Here is a 16,455-nt window from a genome sequence, read left to right on the forward strand (position 1 = left end):
GAAAAGTTGAGAAGTTTTCTTTTATTCTCGAAAAGCGATTTCGGGCGCTGCAGCGGTTGTGGGGGAAGACATTGGCCCCAAATGCCTTCCCCTGGATCCGCCAGTGGGCTGCCCCACCCCGAGCTTTACTAAACGTGTTAACGTCTTCAAACCCCACCAGAAACCGATGGTAAGGCAAATTCAAATCCACTAACTCATCTCTGTCTGCCCGCCTAAATATACTACACATGGTACGGCACCCGGCCCTGTCGGAACTCTGAGCCGATCGTGACATTTTTTTCGGCTTTCCCCATCCCAAGCTCGATTAGACACGTTCTCCCTCCCCACCCGATTGCTGATGTCAATTCAAATTCAATACCTCATCTATGTCTTCCCGCCCATAACCCATTCATTGTACACCGTTCAGCGCCCGGCCCCGCCAGAAGTATCCTAGCGCGCTGAGCAGTTGCCTCCAGCCGCGTCATCGCGAGGCCCCGCGCGGCTCATAACTGAATACATTGCGCGAATAGCCGTGTCGCCCCCCTGGACAGATGTAGGTATGTACGTACTTACGCCGATGCCGATGTAGCGAACTTTAAAGGAAAAGGGCCACCTTCTTGAAATATGAAGATATCGTTGGTTTTTATTTTGACATTATTATTTTCCATTTTCTTTTCAAAACCGGTGCCAGAAAAGCATAATTCGCTAAAAAGTATTTCCAACTATTTAACATATTGGTACTATGTTTATACTCTCTACCGCAGCTACTGTATGATGTCATAGCAATGACGTCACACTCAAGCCAATCAGCCTTGAGGAGGATAGACTCGTCGGACTGTAGCGGTTGTAAACAACTTGTCGCCCCGTGTGTCTGCCCGTGGCGCTAGTTATCTGTCGAAGGTAAGGGTGAAAGATGGATATAATGGCCATGGAACGCTATTTTAGGATTATTGGTGAATAGCAAGAATATAGTTTTGGTGGTTTGAAATTGTTTGTCCTCCGTGATTGGCTTGATTCTCATTTTGCGGCATAAGCGGCTGTTTGGTTACATTGCATTTTTTATGATTGTGTAATTATTATGATGATGATGTTCCTCCAAAGTAGGCATCACATATCAATCTCAAAGGCAGATCATCTTCTTTTCATGCCTATAATTTTCTTCAAGAATATTAATAAAAAATATTCCATTTACCCCTGCCTATCATATATCCCATGGAGCTGCCGGTGGAAGTAGGCATGCAATGTGACCTAGCATTGGCGATGTGGTTAATTAGCTTTAAAGTACTATGGAATGCTAAAGGTCATCATTTAGAATGGTTTTCAAAACATTCCACTAGGAAATATTCATTGAAACCTGAAAATTACTTACAAAATGTAAATGTATAGCCACGTCTCAAGAGCATTCAGCCGTCTTCTCAGTAAATATATAATGAAACATAATCTTACCTGACCTAGCCTTACCTACAACCTACAACGTACGGCATTGGTAAAGCTGGCATCACTGTCAGCGTATATTAGTTTGGTAGGTTGTGGGTAGGTAGGTTGCAGATCAGTAGGTAAGGTTAGGTTAGGTTAGATTGTTTTTAAGATTCCTTTTATCTACACATTTACCGGTTAGCGCTGACGGTGACACCAGCTTTACCGATACCCAACCTACCACCTACAACCTACAACCTAAAACCTACATTCAATGGTGGCGGGTGGTGATAATTGTTATACCTATATGATAATACTGGAGATAAATACCATACAGATTAGCTGGTATCCATGACACACTTTCTTAAGAAGAAGGTCTTCTATTAAATCATGTCTATTTTATAGGAATGAAATGATTTTTGTTGTAGTCACATTCCTTCTCTGACCATCATGTCTGATTATTTCCAGTTACCACTGACAATGCCCAAAACAAGAACAACAAAGGCCCAAAGGTGGCTGTTTGGTAGTGCGCAAAGCTGCTGGTAAGTGGCATCAAAGGATAGGATGTTGTTGTTGTTATGGGTTAGGGCGCGTAGCAACTTGGCTCTTGCGTCCAACATCAAAGGATAGGATGTGCTTTGTTATTTCCAGGCACGTAGCCAGGATTTTGCTCAGGGGGGGGGGGGGGGGGGTCACAGGTTGTGGCCTAGTGTTGTACCCCCTCCAAAAAAGGAAAATTTCTCTGATTAGGCCCACTATTTTGGGGGTGTGTCACAGCTGATTTTTATTTTAAAAAAAAATCGCCATCACCGAGGGGGGAAGGGGCACGAGGGCATGGCTCCCGTGCCCCTCCCCCCTCCTTGGTTACGTCCCTGGTTATTTCTGAGAGTTTGGATATCACAAAGCTTTAGATATAAATTAGAATGTAATAAGAAGCTTTCAGCATTGCACCTTTCCAGACACTGATAATTCATTTGCCTTTATTGTTTCAAAAGTCAATTTTCAACACAAAAAAAGTTGAAATTATTAACTCAAATAATTGCAAATATATACTTTGGTAATTTGCCTTTCGCATCACTATCAACAAAATAATCAAGGGTGACTAAATATGAAATGTTCCTGCATGATCTTCATCGTGAACAATTGTCAAGGTATGATGTTTGCGTGTTGAAATGTTATAAAGAACTTATGTCATAAAAACACAACTTGTAAAATTGTGTCTCCATATTATTCTGCAAGTAAGCCTTGGAAGGAAGAGACACTATTCCGTCCTACAGAAGCCATTTAGAAATGTGTGACATGTTCAGCACTTTGAGTCAGTCGGTGCCCGGACCTCAGTCGGCTGTATGACCGTCTCCTCGTCCTCTTTTGTCGGCTCCGCCCCGTGCTGTTCTATAAGGGTGTCTGACCCGCTGCCGCTATCCCCACTGTGAGGTCTGACCCGCCGCGCGCTGTCACCACTGTCGGCCCTCTGTGTGCGCGGCAGGTGGTGGTGGACGTCTCTGCCCTGACGCGCGGCGTGCGTCTGCTCAGTGTGGAGGTGCCGCTGACAGCGGTGCCGGCCGGACCGGCTGCCTCTCCGGCGGCCGACATTGAGCGCGGCACGTGTCCGCCGCCGTTCGGGCCGCTGCAGCTGCTGCAGTCGGCGGCGCAGCTGTCCGTCTCCGTGTCGCTGGCCGTGCCGCTGGACCTGCTGCCGCGGCCGGCGCCGGCGCGCTGCGCCTACGGCCGCCTGCTGGCCGTCGTCTCGCAGCGCGGCCTGCAGCGCAGCGGCGTGCTGCAGCTCATCCAGCAGCTCAACGAGCCGCCCAGCCCGGCGGCGGCCGAGGGCGCCGCGCCGCGCCGGCCCGGCGACGTCAGCACACCTGGCATCAGCGGCTTCTGCCTGGCCGACCGTCAGCTGCACCTGCTGTTCGCCGAGGGGCGCGCCGACGCCGAGCTGGAACAGACGGCGGCCGCGCCGCGCGCTCTGCCGCGCCGCGACGCTCGACTCTGCCACCACTCGGGCCTACTGTTACGCCGTCCGCGCCATCAGAGAGTGCTTCCGCACGCAGTGGCTGTCGGAAAATGAACCTGCTTCCCAACGAGGCCGGCCTGCAACAACTGCTGGCCGGCTGTTGGCCGAAAAAAAACGCCTTCAACCGGATGTCAGTTGTCAAATCAACGCGTATTAATGCATTCACTAGGATGGGCTTACGTAAAGCTGTAGAATTGCAAATATATAATGGCACTGTTTTTGATCCGTTCGGTATGCAATGGTATCATATGATCTCTCATTCACAGACGATCAGCTGCGAAGACCCAGATCCGTAGTAGAGGGCTCATCGAGTCCGGGTCCAGCTCCCCGTACTTCCTCCACTTTGGAAACACCGCAGCGCAGATCACAGTTATACATAATATTTAGTTTTCATTCACTTCATAACCGAAGGTTGTTTGATAGGTGATATGCTGCTTGAGTTGCACCCCGGTATATCAATACGAAGCTTCCGTCCCTGCCACATACCAGTGAAGGAGGCGGCGGCGGCGGCGGCCGGGGCCGGGCTGCCCTGCCCACCGACACAGTCTGTGAAATGCCCCAACAACCTTTAAAATTCAACAGGCTTCATAAATGTTTTTTGCACCATATTTTCTCGCGTATATGAAAGCTCTAAAATGTACAATATTCCTTTCAGCCACAAGCGATATAAAAGCTCTACAAAACGTCATGTCTCTGTGTGCAAGAAAGACACATATATTGTGTATAATCGAGCGTACATGATCTGCAGCGCTGCGGAGGGCTGCTCGGTTGCCGCTTTTTACCAGTCGGCTCTAGGTCGGACATATGGGTAAACAAAATGGAATAGTAATATTAAACAATGCTACCTGCTGATGCTACTGGGCCTCTCATTGGTGAAGAACTGGCAGCCAGCCAGCGTGTTTTTGTGAGAACTGTTTTAACAGCAGCAACCGAACGGCTCTCGGGCCAGCGACCAGTGAGCGTAGACAGCACAGCGCTCCGTTAGGCATCGGCGGGCAAGCACGCATTAGCTGTGGACGGACCGGCCGCCCGAACATATTTGTCGGTATCGAAAGTATCGTGAACCAAATGACTGCTAGCGAAAAAAGGACTGCCTCTCGTATCCATGAAAACATGTGTTCTACAAAAGTACATAATTGCTTAGTTGTCGCCAATCACTCATTGCACCATGGCGTCAGTGTGGGGCCGCGCCCCGAATCATCTCAATCGCCAGGCAAAGCATCTCAATCGACAGGCACATGGTAGTCCAGCTACGAATCCGAGCCGCGGCATCCCGTCTATGTATCTACATTACACCACAATCGAACACTGTCGGGCCACCCGAGACAGCAGTCTCCAATGTAACATCAAAACCCGCCACTCGTCTAATATCAGAAAAATGAGCATTGAGTACCTACCGAATATCGACTACAGAAGATTACAATGGGGTGCAGATCTAGCAAGAGTGTCGCGGTTCGTCTCGGCACGGCTTACAGGCCGCCGAGCCCGCGCAGGTGACCGCCAGCTCCACCTGTTCCACCTCCGGCGCGGAAGCTCGATCACAAGACTGACCTCAGTCGGCGCTCTGTGCTCGGCACAGGGCGACCAGGTCAGGAGCGGGCCGCTGCCGCCAGGGCCGCGGCCACCAGCCACGCGGCAGCGCCCGCGCACCGGCCGCCACCACCCGCTCAGCCCAGATGCGCGCCACGGCGTCATTGGGGCTTCCCTGAGCAGGATCGAACCAGAGCTGCATGCACGGCTCCGTATCCGCCGTGAACTTCCACGAGTGATCCCACACCTGAAAAAGGCGCACGGTTTGCGTCACAGCTCGGCTCACTTTCACAGTCCACGCACCGGCAGCAATTAAGGGCTACTTAGATAGTGTGCTAATAGAGCGCAATCACTTAGCTTAATCCATATAGTCAACCATGAATTGTTAATTACGAGCGAGTGAGCGAAGCGAAGTCTTTTCAATATCACGGAAAAAGCTCAGTATGAGCGGCCCGACCCGGCCCGGCCTGTAACGCTTTTGAGAGGCTTATATCTCAGCAACCGCTGGACCGATTGGCCTGCGGTCTTTTTTTTTTGTTGGCTAGCCCTATTCCCTCTACCCCGTAATTGACTACTCTTGATACATTACAGGGACCGTCGTGGCACGTGCCACGTGAAAAGTCAAGGGTGTTATTTGTCAAAAGTTGCAAAAGAAGTGATTTTGAGAGGCTCATCTCAGCAGCCGCTTGGGCGGTCTTGCGGTAAATTTTGTAGGGTAGCTGCACCCCTTCAACCAAAGGTCGGATGCTCTTGATCTATGTGAGTGACCCCCACTGCACGTGCAAAATGCAAAAAGAAGAGGTGCCGAATTTGTTCCCATTTCAATAACTCTGTAATTACTGGGGCGATTTAGCTGAAACTTGGCATACAGGTAGGCAGTAGGCACCCACCAGGCAATGCATTCCCATATGTTGCGGTTAGGGTGCTACTGCTTAGTGTATTATGTGTAAAATAAAGGACGCTTGAATCTTACCTGAGTGATGTCCATTTCTTGATCACTTTCATCTGTGGGTGACCGAGCAGCGACAGCAACCCAAGGCGTATACGGAATCTGTAAAAAAATCAGCACACCGTTACCACATGTTTTAATAAAACTTACCTATAGGGAGGTAGCATAAAATACAGATCAAAACAATAACATACAAACATACAGATATTCGGTTAGGTTGAAATGGCTAAAAAATATAAAAAATAAGGGCAAGGTACTAGGGCTGTAAAGCTGTAAGGGCTCGGTACTAGTAATAATTTTTGGCTAAAAATATCACAAATAAAGACTCTGCACTAAAGCTGTAATGTCTGGTACTAGGAATAACTTTAGAGTGAAGTGTTACAAAAACAATATTCAAAGTCTTTTGATAACTTTGCAGGCATTTTCATCACTTTAAAAAATAACTTACATTCTGATCCGGCACAGCACTGTTCTTTAGACGCAAACGTTTTTGACTGTGCTTATCATGGTGCGCACTTCTTGTTAAGTTTAAGTGGTCATGTGGTCTTGGCTCATTGGTCATGCCACACACCCTCATCCACTTTTCTCTGTACTTCTTTTTTTAGCGGGAACCTAAAAGTAAAAAAGGGTCAACACATGCTTAGTCCATGCAACACATACTCTGTGTATTAAGCTGAATAGCTCCACTGAGCCCAGTTTCACCAAGTGCGGTAAACTTAATTTTGGGGTAGTTTTTGTAGTTAAGTAGTGGGGTAGTTTGGTAGTTTACCCCAAATTGAGTTTACCGCACTTGGTGAAACTGGGCTCTGGTGAGTTTCCTTTTCTTGTCAGCACATAAGTGAAAGAAAACTGTGTAGACAAGAGATGAACCAAACCCCCATGGAAAGGTAGGTGTTACCACAACCAGGAAATGGGATTTGAAGGGCTGGATAAATGTGTCTGAGTTCTGCCTTTCAGCCAGACTGGAAAACATCCATACACTACGCCGGATACCCGTGAGCCCCTCATGCGCCAAAATTTGAAGCAAGCAATTTTGAGCTGAAATTCCAGTGCATGATTTCCACTGAAAGTTGGGTGCCTGTTTGCACCAAAATTAAGCCACTTTTACATAAAGCACATGTGCATATCTACCGACCAAGGCTATATCAACCAGACAGATCGTTCCGGGGCCTCGGAGTCAGACGCTCTTCCCTTTCTGAGCGTCTGAATTACCGTAAAATGGGGTGTTAAGGGACAGTGGGGTGTTAAGGGACAGTTGCATGGGAAAAACTTTGAGTCATATTAACTTCCTAATTTGAGAAGGTTCAATAAAAACTTCAGTGTGGTAGTTGACACTGTTTTGCTCTTGACCATAGGAGAAAATGGTATGGTTTTTCATGCAAGTGATTTGGTTCAAAAATGGATTTGAAAATCATGCTACATTTTCACAAAATTGAAACATCTCCAAAACTCTGTGTGTACCACATAAACTAGTGGGTGTACAGGGAAAATGAATGCATAGGTGTATTGTCACATGTATTGCACATGTTTCCTGAAAAACTTGTGCAAATCCACCCATTCATTCATCATCCTCTTCCTCTTTTCCGGATACATGCATATTTTGAGGTGGATGTGGGGTGCTAAGGAACAGGGAATAAAAAATAAAAAATAATATCTTAATTTAATTTAATTAAGTAGGCATGGAAAACACCAAATGCCACATAAAATGCTGGCAAGTTCATGCCTTTATCTCTAACACATCTTAAGTTATGTAACAAAACATCTCAACACTCTCTTTTACAATGATGGGTCAATGGAGACTGATGTAAGTAAATGTGATGTCATCATAAAAAGGCTAAAACCAAGAGGGCAACATAATCACAAGTGACAAGCTTCAACATGGGTTTTTATTGATGACAGAAGATTACTTTTTGGTTCTGTTTACCTTATAATTAGCACATTTTCCACAAGCGTAATCTGCATTACACGTAATTGGCTAAAAAGGTCATTAGTGGTGAATGAACCTGACTTGTTTTGTGACAGAATATGCAAAACATTTCAATAAATAAATTGTGTGCCCTTCCACACCCCAATTGTGGGCATTTGATGACCATTTCTTGGAATAATATAGGTGTCCCTTAACACCCCACATTGGGGTGCCAAGGGACAGTGATGAAAAATAGCAAAAAATAATATGCAGGTATAAATCTTAAAAACTTTAATGTCGCAGGCATGTAAAGCACCAAATTCCACATAAAATGCTGACAATTTGATGCTTCTATCTCCAACCCTTCTTGCGTTATATAACAAAACACCTCAAAACTGTCCCTTAACACCCCGTTTTACGGTAGTTAATGTTCCCATGAAAACCCAATACCACAATTTGTGTGGCACACTGTAGAATCTTAAGGTGAAACAAGGCCCAGGCCGGAAGTTCCGACTCTCTTCAGACCTGCCAGCGCCCGCAGGGCAAGTCTGCTGCTAGATTGACCACAGCGTGTCAAAAAATTCGGTGACAGCCATTTGCATAAACATTATGCGCCATGCGGTCACCCTGCGCCTAAAAATTCAGCTGCCACCATGCGCTGAATTTGACGCATGCAAAATTATGCTGGATGTGCGATGAAATTTTCGGGGCAACGCCGCAATCACGCCACTTCGCATGACATATTCGGCATAACTTGCGTATTTTTATCCAGTCTGGCATTTCAGTTGTGAAAGCCTGAACAGTTCAAAAGGGTTTGCTAATCCAGGGGAGAGTTCTGTGAAAACAAAAGTAATAGAAGAGCCATTGCAATAAATAAGAATTTAGGTACCTACCTAGGTACCTAGGTACTTACTTGTGCACAGTCACACGCATATCAGTCCCGACCCGACGTAGGTCGTTTGCTCCGCGGATCACGCACTTCTTCATCGTTATTATAGGTATTTGTTCGAACAAAAATGCCCTGATTTCGGATCAGAGCCACGGTATAAAATATGGTATACTGCCTTGCGTAAGATAAAAATGCATTTTAGCAATTGGCTACCAAACGAGATGTCATCTGTTCAGGGCATAGCATAGGTTTACTTTCATAGACCTCATGAAAGTAGCTCATGAAACTCATCACCAATCAGCGCGACGGATTTCAAGATTCGATTGCGGATGTTCATCCGCCGGCCGATTGCCAGAACAGACAACGAAAAATAACGCAACTGCTCGTGGTCTGCTCGCTAGTACAGGGATCCGTGCCTGATCAGTACTGCTGCAAGCTGATTGGTTAAAAACCAAAGCCTCGCCGCGGGTGGCTGTATTGTCGGATAAGAACGCATTCCTGGGATAAGAACGCATTCCTGGCATATTTTCTTTTAAAATTGCCGATAACTACGAATGGAGGCCGAAATCGGCCGTAAGGAGGTAAACAGAGAGGTTTTCGGACGGGCTTTGGTAACAACTGGATTTCCATTACGTCATGGGTGATGATGTCACACCACGGGTGACGTTTCACTGCTGCTGCTGCTGTCCACGGAAGGCAGCGTTTGTGAGTGGAAAACAGTAGCAACATTGTAAATGAAGGCAGTATTGGCGCTTATGCTACACATGAAATTTATAACAGCATATTTACGTCTGGACAACGAGTTGCGTTGGAGAGGCCGGAAATAGTGGCGATTTCAGGACCGCAATAATGGACCGTCATTGGAATGATTCTTTTTTAAAACATGCGTTGTTTTTAGCCGAAATTTAGTTCTTACCATAAAATATTTTGTAATTAGAGTTTGGCCGAGAATGAATACCATCAGAGCTAAGTTTTTACTTTCATTGTATTTTGTCCAGAAGCATTAGTGCTGTTTTGTTGCAGTTTTTGCGCGTTTGTTACAAAATATGAAGCAAACCTGCAAAAAAGTTCCAAGGTGAAGATGATGCATATCACAATCATATTGACCTCAAGTTCATCCGTTCCTTCCATGATTGACTAGACAGATTTACACATTTCAATTTTATCTTGGATCAAAGGTGTTCGTGTGATCAGTGCCAACTGCCAGAGTTTAACTTGAAGTCCATGTCCCTCCGCTAAGAAGAAGAAGTTATTAAATATTTTGCTTTGTGTATTCCAAGAGGAGAGAGAAGTGGGAGCTATTTTCTTTGTGCCTTCATGTCGAATTGAAGATGGATCATTAAATTTTCAAGGCGTTGATCAACCAAGCATTTAGTCTTTCTCGTACATAAGCAGTGGCTAAGAAGAAAAAGTTAATCATCATACCTGAAGTTAAGTCATCTTACTTCAACTCAAACTTTGCAGCAAGATCCCCAAGGACAGAGGATATATTGTATACCTATCCTGTAAATCAAAGCATTTTTGTGCTTGCAAAGGCTTAAGTTATTTGTTGTGTGCTCGGAGTGAGGCTATGGGCGTTTTGTTGTATGTTTATGCGGAGATTGAATATAACTGTGACCCTGTGATTGTTTGTATATTTACTACAGTCAAACAGCATATTCAAATAACATACTCACCTAGCTCATAGCTGTACTCCCGCAGGATTTGTACTTGTTGATGTCTCAAGCATGAACAAAGCACTAAACTAGCTTAGTTATCATTTCCCACATTTTTCTGAGCATCTAACATGGCATACAGCAGTGCAGAGCAGCTTCAGAGAAGAAACACTTAAAGGAAATAGTTCACTTTTTAACATGGGTTTTGAACTGGAATAGCAGTTCCGTAGCCTGGGCTGAGACGAGCATAAATCAGGAGCTTTTACAGCCCAACGATCACCCTAGGCAAAGATATTCTATTTCTCGTCCCGAAAAAGGTGTCTTGCGTTGAGGATGTGTGCCTTGCATATATTCGCATCCAGTATGAAAAGAGCATGGGTACCGAAAATTCTTCAGAAACTAGAGAAATTATCTACGAGAACTCTAGAGAAATTCTCGTACTGATAAATAAGGACATTCAGCAGCAGCAGATCGCCCAAATGCCGGTGGCCGCGATCATTTCTCTAGTTTCTGAAGAATTTTCGGGACCCATGCTCTTTTCATACTGGATCGCCTGTGCCTTACAGAAACTGAAAAGTTCTTCTTATTATCAAAATATAGAAAATAATCTTTTGTTATAAATAGGTTTTATTTTCTTTGCTGATCATTTTGAACATAAAAAATCATAAATCCATTGCAAAAAAAATAATTTCGTGAAAGTGAACTATTTCCTTTAAAATGCACAGACTCACAACACAACAGCCACCCGGGTGGCTGTTTCCCTGGATGTGGTTTGGCAAGGTGAGCGAACTGTTATCAAGTTGAAGGTTAGCAGGTAAGATCGAGTTAGGGTGAGTACCTAGTACCTATAACTGGGTGCTAATGCTATGCAGGTCTTGGGTAAGTTGCAAATAAGTGTGATGATTGAGGTTAGGTCAGGTTAGTCAGGTATGAATTGATCAGGTCACATTTTTATGAACACTTGGCAAATTAAAAAAAAAACTAACATGACCTAATATTAGCTAGCCCAACTAAACCTACATAACTACTGAACTATAGGTACTGAGCACCTACCTACTTGTGCCTACATCTCATACCAAGTCAAAATAAAGAAGTTCCTTTCTGGAAGATTACCCTGGCAGTACTTTTTATCCCAGCCCTGTCAAGAAAACTAATACTTCTCAAGTTCTGAGTCCCTTCTGGCCATCCACAGAAAGAAATGCTGACAGCTTTGCTTTTGTATATTAGACCAATAATCACCATCACGGAACACATGATATGATCACATCGTTGCATGGATTGTCACATTGACAAATGACAATTTTACTGAAATCCTTTTTCAAGAAATGCAAAGTAATGATGAACATCAAATTAAACATTATAAAGCTGATTTAGTGATCCAAGCTTTCTCTTCCAGTAGCAACAGAATGATCGCATGTTTCATTTGCCAGACACTGAGTAATGCACATTACCATCTGCATAGCAAAGTAAAGCTGCCCAGGTTTGTTCATTCTAGATTTTTCACTTGGCAGCTAGCACTCATTGATCTTGCTGCTGTAGCCTGTAAGTAATATTTCAATATTCATACCAATACATCAATACGCGTTCACCAGCCAACATTTTCTGGCTTGATACTGCGCGTGTTCTTCAGTATTGATCTCCTGCAATATTATAGCTTGTTTTCGGCCAATAAGCTCTTTTAATTTTACTTTTTCTTGCTGATAGGTGAGCCAGATCAACTTGTGTTTATCAACCAACATTTCCTAACTTCAACCTGATATTACTCAGGACTCACAACTCTTAGCCTCCTGTATACATCAACTTGGGATTGTTTTCAGTCAACATGCTTCTTTAATATGATATAATTAAGTCACAAGAGATTCAAAACTTACAACAAAACGACATACAAGAGTTCGAAAACCATCAGATAAAAAAAAGGCCTTGGAACGGAGAAGAACTGAGCGAATTGGTGTGCTCCATTTGTTTGTTTACAATAATTGTAGTGCTGATGTATTGTTTTAGGACTCTAGCGGTTGGCTCATAAAAACTGAAACATTTTCACAAAATCTGTAAGGCAATTAATATTTCTCTGAAAGAACTTAAATATTCAAAAGCCAAACACCATGAAATACAGGAATCAGAACGAAAAAGTAACCCGAAAATCCAGCCTAATAACCGGCTCCTAAAACTGCGGCAAAATCAGCACTTTTCCCCGCAACTCGTTGTCCAGACGTAAATATGCTTTATAACAACATATTGATATTAGTGAATGTTTATTTTTGTTACTTTTCATAAACCCTCCATTTCAGGGTCTGCATGCAAAATTTCTGTTATTTTAGAGTCAAGCTATTGTACTAAGGGATTTATTTTAGCAATTTAGTCATTTGTTAGGTTATAAGGCTGCAGAAACTTTTAGTTGAGGTTGGTATCCACTATCCAGTTGCAGCTATAATTGTGTCATATTTTGTATCATTTTCTGAACATGTAAACACCTACCTATATGAATCCAAATATTGTGATTGTAGAAAAGCAGTTACCCTCACATTGCAGCGGGGATTAGAACAATTAACCACATTTGTTATACAAAAAGCCTGTTTGCCATCAATTTTGGGATTCCAAATTGGGTATCTCTCATCTCATCTCATACTGTATTAAGGACATCCGCAATATACTTGCGGCTATTACTGCCTTTCGTCACGTGATAAAACAAATGAACGTCAATCGGCAATGGGAGAGTAGGCACAAAATGACAACGATCAAACATACAACTGTCACACGCACGCACACACATACACACAAAAGCAGGTATTGGTAAGGTAGATGTAGCACAAGCTGCCCGATGCACGAGAATGGGTCTTTCTAACCAAACCTTACCTAACCTGACCTACAACCTACAGCCTTAAACCTAAAATTTACAACCCACGACCTAGTCCTACGGTATGGCATATCACAATTCACAACACAACAGCTTGTGCTATGTCTGCTACCATGACCCAACTTTGTGCCAATTCATACCAACTTGGGATGACAGTCACTGCAGATGTGTGCTGACCATGCAGGTCTTTGTTACAATTGCAATTCTATTGTGTTACAGGTTCGGCATTTTACAGCTGCAACCCGCCATGGCTGGGCCACCACGGCGGCATCACCTTCAGGGTGGACCTGCCCGTGGCCACCCGCCGGTCGGACCCGCCTGCAGTCCGCAGGGAAGCTGCCCTGCGAGCCACTGCAGAGCTCCCGCACCCGGACGTCACTATCTGGTCGGACGGCTCGGCTCGCGGCGGACGGAACAGGGCGGCGCAGGCGCTGATCCAGTTCCACCACCTCAACAGAGAAGAGACCGTGCGCGCTCCTGCAGGGGCGGTCTGCTCCAGCCTAAGAGCAGAACTGACCGCCATGCGCGAGGCGTTCGCGGCTGTGGCCGGCCTGGAGGACGGGGAGTTGGCATCGACCAAGTCGGTCCGCCTCCTCACCGACTCAAGGCCTGGGCTCCAACTACTCGGCCGCGGCCCAGCTAACCAGACCATGGCCCTGGCCGCCGAGGTGTGGAGGCTGCTGAGTGCTGAGCACCCTCGCCGAGAACGGCACCGAGACGGTGCTCCAGTGGGTGCCAGGCCATGCCGGGCTGGACGGCAACGAAACCGCCGACCGCCTGGCTGGCGAGGCCACGGCGGGCGACCAAGACAGCGCACCGATCGACCTTTCGAGTGCGCGGGCCGCCGTCACGCGCCATGTCCGGGAGCTGTCGCGACAGAGGGCAACCGCTGCCCACCCGCACCCGGACCCCACGCCTGGCCACGACTCCCTGGCGCGCTGGGGTCGGTGACGCTGTCCCAGCTGAGGACCGGCACATCACCGCTGACCCGTGACACGCTCCACAAGATTGGCCCGGAAGCCGACGACGAATGCCCCGCGTGCGGGGAGCCCGACAGCGCGGCGCACCTACTGACCGATTGTCCGGCCTATGAGGCGGCCCGCCGCCGCCGATGGGGTGTCGACCCTCGCCTGGTCGACGTCCCCGGCGGCCCGGCGACGAAGGTCGTCACCTTCATCGAGGATGTTGGGCGGACCGAGCCGCCGCTCGACCCGCCTGCGCCGCCGCCCCCCCCTGAGCGGGTTGGCGGTGGGATGCAGAAGAAGAAGAAGAAGCAACTGCCAGCGCGCCACGGCGGCGAAGCCAAGTTCCGCCGCTGGACCGCCCGCGCAATGGCCAGCACAGAGAAGAGACAACCGAATCACAACACCTACAATTACGTTATTGTTATGGTATTGACATTGTTACAATTAACCCTGCTCTTTCGAGCGTGGATGCACGCTGAAATTGTCGCATAATTCCATGCAGCTTCCACCCTTCTGCAATACAAAGTTTGAATACAAAGTAGTCTTGCAATAGGTTTAGAACTTATGTGCAGATTGTCGATGCTGGTTGACTTGATGATTGGAATTGTGTTTATCTGTTTCATCTGTTTTGACTTAAATATATGGCCATGGACTATGGCCTACTTTGGGAAGTGTCTGATTTCAACAAAACATTTTTCATCAGGATACGCTGCAGGGTACATAGTACATACGTAGTGAAAATTTTGAGCATGTATGGGTGCGCATGTGGAGATGTAGACTGCGATTGAGACGGACTACGACGGTTTTTGAACCAATTAAATCTGATTGACAACATAATGTAGGACTAAAAACTGACTGTCAGAAGAATATTCACAGAATATTCACTTCACCCGGTACAACGAAAAGGGAAAGTCAGGGAATAGAGGCAGGGGCAGGGTACATCTCGAAGATCAATCAAATTGCAGGTGCCGATTGGTTATGGATCATCGCAGCTCAAGGTACTGCCTTGTGCTGCTTTATTGTTAACTGAAATTGCTTCCACCTTGTATCGAAAGAAGTCATTATGGAAGATTTTGAAAAGGTTCTTGAAAAATTTAAATGCTTTGAATTTATATTTCTGCAGAATTATACACCCGTATCATTCTTTACATGTCAATATTTGTATATTATCTAGCATATAAGAAAATAGTGGCCTCAAGTTTCTAGAAAATATCTGATTTTGCTCTCTGGGCCACTGCAGATCCCTAAAAAGTTAGGAGCCGTCTTCATTATTTAATGTATAAAACCAAATAAATTATCACTGCTCAAAAGTGGAAGAAATGACAAATGAAAAAAAAGTTTTCTTACAGCGTTGCAATCCAGATTTCATGATAGTGATGGGCGCACTAGAAAGCAAGTAAAAGTACTCCACAAGGTAAAAGTAAGAAACAAGAATATCCTTATACTGTTTCAGAATTCGGTAACAAACATTTTTTATGTGTTTTAAATACCCGAACAAATCGATTCCAAAATCAGTCTTGATGATATTATATGGTTTTTGTATGGTGTTGGTGGTACTTGAATGACCAAAGTCAGTACATGTCCATCACCTTTCGATATTTCCGTGGTGCTCGCTCCCATTTCATAGCTGCTCACGGTGTTTTCTGCTGACGTCATATGGTGCTGCTCCACTAGCGCCACCATACGGCGTCAGCTGGCGAATTATCCAGTTAATACCAGAGCCCTTTTCGGACACGGGCTACAAGATGGCTATCTCAGTTTCAATCCCCATGTTAAAGGTGGCCCTTTTCCTTTAAATGTGTGCCGCCTATGCTCATGCGCAAACTTTTATATCGTTTGACTGTTGACTGCTGAGTTGATCAATGATAAATCAAGCGACGTACGCCTTCGTGTCAATGTGTGAATGCTCATGGCTATGGCGTGTAATGTCTTGTTAAAGGGACCCTCCCACCTTCAAAAAAGTTAATGAATTGGCATGGAAGTGATGTCGCTCGGTTTAGAAAGAGCAAAAACGAATATCTACCAAATTTCATCGAAAAATATTCACCGGTTTTCAAGATATTAGACTTTTACTTTTGTTTACTTTTTGGGATCTCCGCTGTTCCTATAGCGACTTTATTTGAAAGTGCGGCATTTGTTGCGCGCAAAGCAGCATATACCACCGCGTGCTACAAAACGTTTTAGTCAAACATTTAAAAATCGTTAGATATCTGCGATGACGTCACACATTCAGAGGGGTATTCCTATGCATTAGCCCCTCTGAATCAAAATGCTGCAATTTTGAAATTCAATATT

General features: G+C 45.4%; 1 protein-coding gene and 2 long non-coding RNA genes across 3 annotated transcripts; 1 reads left to right on the top strand and 2 right to left on the bottom strand.

Moving 5' to 3' along the window:
- Positions 1-717: 717 nt before the first annotated feature.
- LOC122366834 lies at positions 718-3,635 on the top strand. Its single transcript, XR_006253957.1, has 3 exons — positions 718-879; positions 1,864-1,937; positions 2,882-3,635. It is a non-coding gene; the product is annotated as an uncharacterized LOC122366834 (long non-coding RNA).
- On the bottom strand, positions 2,277-3,531 carry LOC122366825. Its single transcript, XM_043339435.1, has 2 exons — positions 3,418-3,531; positions 2,277-3,375 (listed from the first exon to the last, which is right to left on the bottom strand). The coding sequence occupies exons 1-2, from the start codon at positions 3,425-3,427 to the stop codon at positions 2,699-2,701; spliced, it is 687 nt and encodes a 228-aa protein (XP_043195370.1). The 5' UTR covers positions 3,428-3,531; the 3' UTR covers positions 2,277-2,698.
- A 462-nt stretch (positions 3,636-4,097) lies between the features above and the next one.
- LOC122366828 lies at positions 4,098-9,183 on the bottom strand. The gene is made up of 4 exons (XR_006253955.1): positions 8,711-9,183; positions 6,340-6,503; positions 5,916-5,993; positions 4,098-5,189 (listed from the first exon to the last, which is right to left on the bottom strand). It is a non-coding gene; the product is annotated as an uncharacterized LOC122366828 (long non-coding RNA).
- Positions 9,184-16,455: the final 7,272 nt, after the last annotated feature.

Source organism: Amphibalanus amphitrite, unplaced genomic scaffold, assembly GCF_019059575.1.
Source record: "Amphibalanus amphitrite isolate SeventyFive unplaced genomic scaffold, NRLGWU_Aamphi_draft 000030F_arrow, whole genome shotgun sequence".
NCBI lineage: Eukaryota > Metazoa > Arthropoda > Thecostraca > Balanomorpha > Balanidae > Amphibalanus > Amphibalanus amphitrite.